General features: G+C 40.7%; 1 protein-coding gene across 1 annotated transcript in view; it reads left to right on the top strand.

Annotated features, from left to right (window-relative positions):
* The window catches only part of DENND6A (DENN domain containing 6A), a 63,133-nt gene that overhangs the window by 37,133 nt on the left and 14,324 nt on the right, over nucleotides 1-11,676 (top strand). The window contains exon 12 of the mRNA XM_044658713.1: nucleotides 9,377-9,471. Within this exon, the coding sequence (XP_044514648.1) occupies nucleotides 9,377-9,471 (95 nt within the window). The remainder of the gene's footprint in view (nucleotides 1-9,376; nucleotides 9,472-11,676) is intronic.

Below are 11,676 nucleotides of genomic sequence, written 5' to 3'. Positions count from 1 at the left end.
CCCCCCGTTCTTTTCCACAGAGTTGTGGGGTAGGGGATCCATTGATCTTGTTTCATGTCACTGCATGCCCAGATGATCTTTTTTAATTGTTTTCTATTGATCATTTTCAATATTATAATATCCCATAGTTTTAACTTACTCTCCTTTACTCACCCTTCCCCATACTAAGGAGAATCTCCTTCCCTCCATGGCAGTGGACAGGGAAGAGGGCTGGAGGATAGATGTGGAATGTGGCATACAGAGTCTGACAGAGTTAGTGTGATGCCTAGGGTTATCTTTCTTTTCTTTAAAAACATCTTTGATGAATCTTATGATGAGTGACTTGCAGGGAAGTAGAAGGGGACTGATTTAGAGAAGAATGTGATATAAAACAGAAGGCATCAATAAAAATAATATTAAAGATGAGTAAAGCACAATTTTTTGGTGAAGAGAAGTCTCTTTTTTGGTGGGGGGAGGGGTGCTTTTTATGGTATTTTCAGGATAAAGTTTTAGCAATCGAGTGCCCGAGGTCAGAAAGTTTTCATTTTGTGATGTGTCCCTCAAAAATAGGGGGCTTTCTCCCTACCAAACTGTTATCACTGAATTTCATCAGTTTGTGGTTTCCCACCTTTTCTCTCTTTACTGAGTGTAAAATGATGTCCCGAGGTTCTCATTAGATCCATTTCTCATGGAGACCTTGAGCATTTTTTCATGGGATTATTCACAGTTTGTATTTCTTTCTCTGAAAATCATCTCTTTACCTTTTTTGACTAATGTGTCATTGGGGTGTATGTAGCTTAGAGTTGCAGAATAGTTCTTTATCATTTATATCTGATGTGTTCTTTGCAGATATTTTTCCCAATTTGTTTTCCTTCTTTCAACTTTACAAAATTTATCTTTGTTTTGCAAAATTCTTTTATAGAATCACATCCATGAATATTGTTTGTAGTTTCCTCCATTTGTTCTGTCAGAATGACCCCGATCTTCCCAGCTGAGGCAAATTTATTATCTCTCTTTCTTATATCTTATATATTCTTAGATCTTTAATTCAGTAAGAATTCATTGTGTTGTTAGTAAGTTATTCTTCAAAACCCACTTTTTCCTGTGTTAGCTGTTCAATTTTGACAGCTGTTTTTATTGAATACTGGTTCCTTTCCTCAGATTTTTCCACTTCTGGTTTGATCACTAACCTCATACACACTGACCTGTGTTTCTGTGTTCTCTAATATATTCTGTTATTGGCTTTTTTCGACTTCTAGAATTAAGCAGTTTTGATAATTATGACTTAAACCGCATGTACTGAAATCAGATGGGTAAGGACCCTCCTGATTTTCTTCATCAGATGCTTCTTATACTCTTGCCAGTCTACTTTTCCAAATGAAGTTGGTAATGGCATTATGATTCTGTGAGATCAGGCACTTTGCCGATAATGCATTAAATCTAAATTAACTTAGAAAACATTGTTATTTTAACCATAGATCTTTACCTAATCGTGAGCAGAGTTAGTAACCATGAGCATTTACATGAACACCATTTTGACATTGCCTTTGTACAGTTCTCTTGTATATCATAGGTGACTTTCTCTGATGCACTTATCACTTTAAGCTTCTCATTCAATTTGTCCTTATTCCCGCTGGCTGTATATGACAGTGCAAATGTTGGTTGATTTTATATTCTATTTGGCTCTTTTGTTAATGTTTTCTTTTGGTTGGTTATCAGCTTTTCGAGGTTTAGAATTATGGCACTAGCCAATAGAAACATTTTAACTTGGTCATCACCAACGCTTGTTCCTTTCCTTCTTTCTCATGTCTTTCATAGTCTTCAGCTCTTGAGCCACCAGGGCCCACAGAGGCTCTTTATCTGCTCCAGTCTCCTCTTGTTATTTAGCTTTCCTGAGAAACTTAACACCAACAGAGATATTTTAGTACCCAATTTGCCGCAGGGAGGATTGTGTATTACACTGAATTCTTGTCATTATAGAAGTATGTGTTAAACTTAACCCAGTAGTAATGAAACAGCCCTTCTAGACCGGAGGCTCTTCCGAACTTCCTTATCTTCTGGGCTTCCCAGGAATGTTTCACCAACTCTTTTTCTTTCCGTTCTTATGTCACAATCCTTCCTCACCTGATGGGCTTATTCCAACTAGAATCCCAGTATCAGAGAAGCAGATGTGCTCCAAATAAGTTCTACAGTGAAGATGAATGACTCTCTCATCCTGCACACCCACTCCTTCCCTCCCGCCCCCAAACACTTACTTCTCCACCCAGAAGTGGGAAGCCTGGTAGATGGTCAGCTCCCCGCACTTTGACCAACAACGTGAACTTGTTTGCCTTTTTAGCACCTGGGCCACTGTAGACTGTTTCTCCAGGGCCATGATGTTCTGCTACAGTCCTTGGCTGTGATTGGTCTAGCTAGCCTCCAGGTGCTCAGACCATATCTGCATTTCTGCTTCTAAGTACTTCCCCTGAGGCCCCTGGAGGTTAAATGTGGGAGCAGTGGATAGAGAGCCAGTTTTATAGACAAAATTTAGACCCTGGTCCTGACTCCAGAGACAAGTCTTTTTTCTTTCCACAGTATCACCTTGCTTCATTCTGTTGCTAAGACTTGTAAATGTATGTCAAATAGGATTAGGCAAATTATATAACCTCTATCAGCCTCAGTTTTCTCATTTGTAAAATGGGACTAATAATAGTAACACCTAACTTTCAGGGTTCTTGTGGGTACCGAATGATATAACAAATAACCAAATAAGATAAAAAATAAAAATGAGATAACAAACATAAACAAAAATATGCTTTGTGGTTCTTAAAAAGTACTCTATAAATGCCAGTTATTATTATCATTCTTAGCATTTCTAAGATGAACTTATGGTTTATATATTTTTGTAGCATTAGTGGAAGAGCCTCCTATTGCTGTTTCAACATTAAAGTTCCACTTTAGTATCTCTTTCTGACATGGAGATGTCTGGATTTTTGGAGTTTGTGTTACCATACAATAAGCCTTGGCAAGTTCTGCCATGTTGGAAAGACCTGTCCTAGTGACTTGTTCTGATAACCTTATTGTCTATAAATGGAGAATTTAATTTCCAGTAGGCACAGCTTTATAATCATGTGCTGAAGGCAGAATAGTGGGAAAAGTGGCAGAGAATACTGAAAACCACAGTTTTAGGCTATCTACAAAGAGTGACTTAATTGGGTATATGATAAATGTGAGATTCTTTTTTTAAAGTTTCATGTATTTATTAATTAATTAATTTAAGCTGTTTTGACATGTTTACATGATCCATGTTCTTTCCATCCCCTCTTTCCTCCCCCCCACCCCCCGAGCTAACAAGCAATTCCACTGGGTTTTACATGTATCATTGTTCAAAACCTTTTTCCATATTATTATTTGCAATAGAGTGATCATTTAGGGTCTACATCCCCAATCATATCCCCATCAAACTACATGATCGATTCTATGTTTTCCTTCTGCATTTCTGTTCCCATAGTTCTTTCTCTGAATGTGGATAGTGTTCTTTCTCTTCTTCCTCTGGATTGTCCTGGATCATTGCATTGCTGCTAGTAGAGAAGTCCATTATGTTCAATTGTGCCACTGTGTATCCGTCTCTGTGTACAATGTTCTCCTGGTTCTGCTCCTTTCACTCTGCATCACTTCCTGGAGTTTGTTCCAGTTCACATGGAATTCCTCCAGTTCATTATTCCTTTCAGCACAGCAGTATTCTATCACCAGCAGATACCACAATGTGTTCACCTGTTTCCCAATCGAGGGACACCCCCTCTAAATCTGAGATTCTTGCCTGGTGACTGAGTCAAAGAAATGAATCCCAACAATGTGGACATTCTTTTAAAGCAAATGAGAAGGCAAAAAGAAGTTGCACCAAATGGAAGAATGTTTCACAAGTCATTCTTAGAGATGAAATGAAATTTTAAAAAGTATAGAGAATTTTTTTCATTTTTGCCCCAGTGCAACAAAAGACATTATTTCATGGGGCATTTGTTAATTTTGCCTTATGGTGCTCGTGATGAACATTAGCAAAAAGACTACTGTGAAGAGCATTGTAGTTTGTATACCAACATCTAGAGCAGAAAATTAGGAGGCTGAGAAATTCTACAAAAGAACTTGCTCAGACTTTCCAAATTAAATCAATGTACACTTTCTTTGAACACTTAAGAGACATCAGCATAAAGGCAGAGTATAGGAAAATTTGATTCAAAAATACCTTGAAAAATGTGGTTCATGGTCAAGAGACAACAAAAACCAAAGGATTGTAAGCAGAAACCTTGGACCTGTATATTTGAATAACTTTAAGAAGTATGTCAAACATTGAACATTTTAGAAATAAATACAACCATTTCTCCTCAGAGAAGAAATAGCTGCATACCAACAAGGAATATTTTGAAGAATAAGCTGTTTTCGTTTAGGCAATCAATTTGTAGAGAAAAAAATTAAACCAAATTAGAAGAGAAGCTAGTGTGTAACTAAAATAGCTTCAACTTAGCTGTTGTTGCTGAAAATGGGAAAAGGATAAATAAAGCAACTGACATTGTTGAGGAGCGTTACCATTTCTTAAGATCATAGATTAGGAGGTAGAAGAGACCTTAGAAGTTGAGCCTAAAGTCTTCATATTACAGAAGAAGTTAAACAGAGGCCCCTCAGGGATTAGGTGACTTGTGTTATAAAAGAAGGTGTCTTGACTATATTCTAGTTATTATAGAGTATCTTAATCAGGGAAGCTGTGCTTTGGATTCCCTTTATGGCTGGTGCAGGGACGCCCGAGTCCTGCCACTCAGCTGAATGTTATAATAACTGCCCCTTCTCAATAACAGCGCCCAGGCAGGATCCCTAAAGGTCAGGTGGATGGGTAACCCTTTCAGGTCCCACCTGGGGTTGGATTAATTATTAATATTGGGCTCTATTAGCCTTGGATAACGTTTCCATCTGACTGCGTTGCTCCCTCCCCAAGAGTTGTGATGTAATAAGTACTCAGGAAGGTACTTAATAATCTTTATCTTTAGATGTTAATAAGGGAAAGGAATAATCAGGAACAGATTGGGGATGGGAGACCCTGTCACTAATGGCTATGATCACTAATCCCTCAGAACTGTAGGCTGCTTCAGTAATGCTGGAGTTCTTGTTCTTCACCTCCTCTGGCTCAGCTTGGTCACAGCCAAACCAGAGAAAGCAATCTGCTTGGTTGATACAGATATTGATGATCCCTCTCAGCTTCTTATTGCCAGTTGTTATGTCAGTCCTACAGCCGTCAGGAAATACCTCCCTTACCTCCCTCTGCTTCTTCTCCTTCCCTCTTCCCGGTTCCCACCCAGGACTGGGATACCTAAATATCAAGTGATGGTTCAGGTATCTAAATATCTAGGAGGAATTCAGAGAAAACCAGAGGACCCACGGATCAGATCCACAGGTCAAACTTCCAAGATCAGGTCAATGTTCGAGGTCAAGGATTTCAGGCCAAAGCTCCCAAAACCAAAAGCCCAAAAGCCCCTGTCAGAAGGCTGACAGGGTATTTATGTCCTCTGGCCAACTGCCTTTCCTCTTGTCCTCACGGCATCTGGGAACATTCCAATGTCTCCAACTGTCTTCACCTGTCAATCAAGGTGAGACTCTCAACCCCCAGAGTTTGAATATGACACTTGCCTATAGTCACATAGCTCATAAGTATCAGAGGTTGGATTCCAACAGAGTATTGCTGACCTTGAGTCCCCATTTCTACCTGAGGAAATGGAAATGTCCCAAAAGAAAATGGAGGTGGAAGGAGCAACTGAAACATACCAGATATGCTCAAGGAGATCCATACTGGAGGGGACATACTTTTTAGGTCATTGAGGAATTGATCCTCATCATATCTGAAAGGGGAGTGCATGGCACTTAGGTGGCACAGTGGATAGAGCACCAGACCTGGAGTTGGAAGGGTCCTGGGTTCAACTTTTGCCTCATATACTATCTAGTTTTGTGACCCTGGGCAAGCCACTTAACCTTAGTTGCCTAGCCCTTGCCTTTTAGAATTGATACTGAGACAGAAGGTAAAGGTTTAAAAAAAATGCATGGAAAAATATTGATGGAGGACCAAAAGAAGTGACGGAGAGTATATAGATTACTACCAACCCACAAAGTCTTCAGAAGATTGAGCCACTCTGTCTGGAGGGGTTTCTGGATGTGAAAGGGACATTATAACTTTCACAAACTACATTTTTAAAGTTGTATAGTTAAGTGAAAGGTGTAAAGAAGACAGGATCTCAACTTATTTATTGTTTGGCCCTTAAATCAAAAGGTTTTTAATTAGGCAGAATAAAATACTTCCCTCTAGGTTGTTGTCTGGTGATGTTAAGATCAGACAGATCCTTGCTAGATTGTTTTGAGTTGTCCTCTGATTATCAGCCCTGAGCAAGTCATAAGGCAGAGATTGATGTTTCCCAAAGGGATCTTCCAGTGGCATGGAGAATGTTCAGGGCTGAGTCATGATGGAAGGATGCTTCCTCAGAGATGGTGACACCACCTGGGTACCCCCTGTTTGTGGATGATGTTGCTTTGAGAGCCTCTAAATGGGATTCATTACCATTCACTTGTTGTTTTTTAGTCATGTCCAACTTTTTGTACACCCATTGGAGGTTTTCTTGGCAGAAATACTTAAGTGGTTTGCCATTTCCTTCCTCATTTTACAGATGAGGAACCTGAGGCGAACAGGATTAAGTGACTTGCCCAGGATCACACAGCTAATGGGTGTCTAAGGCTAGATTCGAACTTAGAAAGATATCCACTGCACCACCTAGCTGCCTCTCATGACAATTTAAGTGCCACCCAAAAGGTCACATAAGGAAACTCAGGTGAATGAAACTGTTTTTCTGACTTGAATGTACACCTACATTGGGTGTAATGCCTTGGAGTGGGTCCATTAGTGCAGTTAGTCTAGGCAGACATTGTAGAGAGACCCTGAACTGGATCCACAGGAAGAGGGGCTTGGATTGCATTTAGGGAATGTCTGGTGCTTCGGTGACCCCTAACTTTTCTCTGAAACAAATATTCATCTTGTTTATCTTGGCACACTTCTCGTATGTTCTCTGAATGTGAATTCCAGAAGGCAGCAATCTCTGAAGCGTCTCGATTGTGGGTAACCCAAAAGGCAGCGGAGAGGAAAGTAGATGCAAGTAGAGGCAGTAGATGGCAAGATGTTGCCAGCAATGACTTGTGTGTAAGAAATGGTGTAAAAGTGACCGTTTAGCAGACGTTGGATCATTAAGAAAGGAGTAAAGGGAACCTGGCACAAGGGAGGACTTACAGAGAGAGAGTTGTTCAGTCCACAACTTTCGTTACATGCCTGCCCTGTGCCAAGTGTTGCGGATGCAAAGAAAAATCCCCAACAGTCCCTGTCCTAAGGGAGTTTATGTTGAAAAAATGGCGACAGCATGCACGTAGAACATATGCTAGGCAGATACAAGCTGACCTTGGCAGTGGGGAGACAGCAGCAGGTCTTGATGAAAACCATGGATTTCAAGAGGCGGACTGGAGAGACAGAGTGTGTTCATGGCAGGGAGCCAGCGTGGCTGGGCCATTGCAGGCACAGAGCAGGAATGAGCTGTAAGAAGGAGGGCCAGGCGGTGAAGAACTTTAAATGCCACAGGACTTTAGGTTGGATCCCAGAGGTGATAGGGAGCCCCAGGCGTTTGAGTAGGGAGAGAGGGCAACATGGTCAGGCCAGTCAGTGTTTTAAGAGAATCACGTTGGCAACAATAGGGAACAGAAATCTTAATAGAGAGAGGCATGACTGTCTGTTAGGAAACGATTGCAATAGTCTACAGGATATGGTTCGGAACTAGGGGATTGGCTGTGTGACTTAAGGGAAGGCAAGAGATGATAGAGATAGAAACAGCAAGATCTGGCAATTGATTTGGATTCATGAGGTGAGTGGGCATGAGATTTCAAGGATCACTTCAGGGTTGTAAACCTGTATTAAGAGGAAAGTAGTGGGAGCAGTGGATAGAGAGCCAGACCTGGAGAGGGAGGTCTGAGTTCAAGTCAGGTCTCAGGATACTTCCTAGCTGTGTGACCCTGGGCAAGTCACTCATCCTCAATTACCTTTACCTTTCCACTCCTCTGTCTTGGAACTGATGCTTAGTATTGATTCTAAGACAGAAGATAAGAGTTTAAAAAAAGAACAAGAAAAAGGGAAAGTAGTTATAGAGAATTTCGGAAGGCGGCTGGCTATATGTAGGATAATAGGGCATTTTGAATTTGAGATGCCTGCAGGAAGTCAAATTAAGAATGTCCAATAGGCAGTTGGTGGTAGGAGACCATAGAGAGCCAAGAGATGTCAGGCCTGGATGTCTGCATTGACATGATCAGCAAACCCATGGGTGTTGGGGAGGTTGCCCAGTGAGAGAATGTAGAGAAAAGAGAGTCAGGTCAGAGTGCCAGGGCACACCTCATTGAAAGGGGGAGATCTTGGCAGTGGTCTAGTAAAGGAGCATCAGGAGAACTACTCGGGCAGGGAGCAGGGAACAAAACAGCTTAGAGAAGAAGGAGTGTCCAGGAGTAGGGAGAGATGAGCAAGAGTGTCAGGTGCTACAGAAAAGGCAAAGTTTGAAAAACCTGAAAAAGTCCTTGGAATGTGAAAAACATTCTCATTAACATTTTTTATTTTGAAATGAATAAACATTAATAGACATCAGCTTCCAATGTCTGAAGAAGAATTAAAAAGGGATCATATATGAACCTGCAGACTTTTGTTTGAACAGTATTTTTTCCTCCTATGAACATTTTCTGTAAATTTTAACATCATAGCTCCAGCCATGTCCTCTGTCTGGGTCCCCTTTTAAACTTCCTTCTGCTCTCTCTTTTGTCATAGACACCCTTCTTCCTTTTTGGAGTATCACCACCTAATAATTGGCAGATTTTTTTTTTTCTGGTTGATGTGCTTTTTCTGTATTGTTTGTGTTATTGGTCTTCATCTACTTTTTGTCCCATTTATTAATCTTGTTTGTGAAAGATCATTCTTTGGATGAGCTCTTACCTGATTTGAATATTTTATGGAATACTTTTCATTGGCATCCATGAATAATAGGTTGCAGTTTTCCTTTTTAGTTTTTTCTTTTCATTTTAGAGATCAAAATGACATTTACTCTATAGGAAAAATGACACTTCTGCTAGACGCTATTCATTTTTGGTTACCAGAAAGCAGTTACTTTGTTTTTTAAGTATAACTTTATTAAAAAGTGATCCGTATCACTAAGGGGAAGAAAAAGATTTATTGCAGGGTTACATCTTACCCTCATTTTTGGAATAAAGGAGTTTCAATAGTGTCTTTGTTGTCTTCAAAGTCTCTTTGTTGTACTAATTAAACCTCTTGTGGTTTTTTCTTTTGTCTTTTTGGAAAAAAATCTAGGCCCTCAGTTATTTTAGGAGTGACCAACCCTTTTTTTGCTAAAACGCTCCAGCACTGGCCACATATCATTCGGATAGGAGATATTAAACTGGCAGGTAAAGTATGTCTTTTATGTTCAGTTTTTATGATTTACAATGCTATTGTGGGTTCCTCTCCTTTCTGCTTTCAGACTTTAGTTATATTGAAATTGTGCTTAATTGATGCCCTTGCCATGTAAAGTGGAGATGAGCCAGTGGGCAGGAATATTTGTTGGTATAACGGATGTGTGTCTATGTGGGATTCTATAATGCCACTAATACTAATTGTGTTAATGGTCTACAGAAATGGAGTGGTGAGTAGGAATAGAATGAATTGTCAGAATCTAGATTTATTTTTCTGTATCAGCCAGCAGGTATTTGTGAAGCATCTCTTACATGCTAGGTCCTGATCTGGGCACTGGGCATCTCAAGACAAAACAGAAGTCTAATCTAAAGGAGCTTACATCTTGACAGGGGCCATAACTCACAACTAGACGGGTAAACAATACATCCGTGCACAGTAAACACAAAGTAGTCTCTGGGATGTGGCACAGGTGGCTCGGGGTGATGGCACTTAAGTTAAGCTTTGCAGAGGACCCTCGGATTCCGAGGCAGCAAAGTGAGTGAGGAAGGAAGCCCATTTCAGGCATGGCAGAACAGGCACAAAGACGGGAGAATGGGATGAATGTTGTCACTGCAGCCTAGCAAGCAGGCCATCGAGAAGGCAGGTTCCCCAAAGGGATGGAGTGCCGAGAGTCCAGAAAAATAAGTGGCAGCTGGATTGTGAAAGACCTTGAATTTCAGAGAGAGGACTGGGCATTTTTTTATAGAGGAGTAGGGTGCCCCGGGAAGCTTTATGAGTAGAGGAGTGAGCTAGCCCAAGCAAGGCATTAGAAAAGTCATTGGCAGCTGTTGGGAAGCTGAATGAGAGCACCCCGTCAGGAGGCTGTGGCGGTAGTCTGGGCAGGAGCCGAGAAGGGATGGCTCTGGGGTGGTGGGGACGGTGGGCCAGACGAAGGGAAAGTGGGAGAGATGTGGGGGAAGAGGCAGAGACAGAGCTCTTTGTACTTCAGCCCAGGGGGCCCTGCTCTTGTTGTAATACCTTCATTTCAGATCTCTCCAAGCACCAAACTCTGCCAGTTCTCAGAGTAAACATTGATGTAATTAATTTCAAGGATGGAGAGGGAACATCATTGCTTTATGCAGTCTCCAGGTATCGACTTGGGATCGTTAGATAGCATCTGTGCATCTTTGGATGTGACATCCCTCCTCTCCCCCAAAGTGCCTTCCAGAGCAGTGAAGGCCTTAGGAAGCATCATGCAACACTGAATTACAAAATAAACACTTTTCAAGAAAAGTGGAATTTTCTGGTGTTAGAAACATGTTCATTTAAAAATTTAATAGGAATTACAATGAGGGGCAGGTAGGTGGCCCAGTATTTGAGAGTCAGGCCTAGAGATGGGAGGACTTGGGTTTAAATGTAGCCTGACACTTCCTAGCTGTGTGACGCTGGGCAAGTCACTTAACCCTCATTGTCCAGCCCTTACTGCTTCTTTGCCTTGGAAGCAGTACTTAGTATCTGTTCTAAGACAGAGAAGGTAAAGGGTTAAAAGAGGGAAAATGGTATTGTACTGTGGCTCTCCCCATCCCTGCCTTGCTAACTTCTACCCTCATAGTCATGTCCTTTGGGGATAGACCATCAAACACCCTTCTCTGGCCATCACTCCCCTTTATACATTGTCCCTCTCTATTCACAGGTAAGCTTGAGGGCAAGGACTGTCTCATCTCTCTCCTTGGATAGCTACTGTTTGTGGTAGTGCAGGACCTACCTAGCATAAGCACTTATTTATATTTTTCACAAAATTACTTGAATAAATTTTAAGTTGGATATTTGTCATCTTATACTTTTCTAATAGATTTGGATAACTTATTAATATGTAGATGCCAAAAGAATAACAATGTGTGATGTTCTTCATTGATAAATTTTAATTTGTTTCACATTGTAGGGGAGAAAGGAATTTTCTCCCTTTGGATCTTTATTATTTAATCAGGGATGTTATACCTAAAACATGTTTCTTAACTCTGTAAAATTATCTTGTGGCACTCTGAACCCGTCTAGAGAGAAATGTCACAAGGCGACCTGGTATAAGTACTTTTGTTTAATTAATATAAACAGCTTACACTTTTATCTTTCACTGAAATCCTAGTTGCTTAAATATTCTTACTTTATGTATATAAATAGGTAATCTTGTTGGCCTTGAAACTAGTTTAGAGCTTTCAGCC

The sequence above is a fragment of the Gracilinanus agilis genome, chromosome 1 (genome assembly GCF_016433145.1).
Source record: "Gracilinanus agilis isolate LMUSP501 chromosome 1, AgileGrace, whole genome shotgun sequence".
Taxonomy (NCBI): Eukaryota; Metazoa; Chordata; class Mammalia; order Didelphimorphia; family Didelphidae; genus Gracilinanus; species Gracilinanus agilis.
The sequence above is the reverse complement of the archived record's forward strand: the minus strand, read 5'-3'. Positions and strand labels throughout refer to the sequence as shown.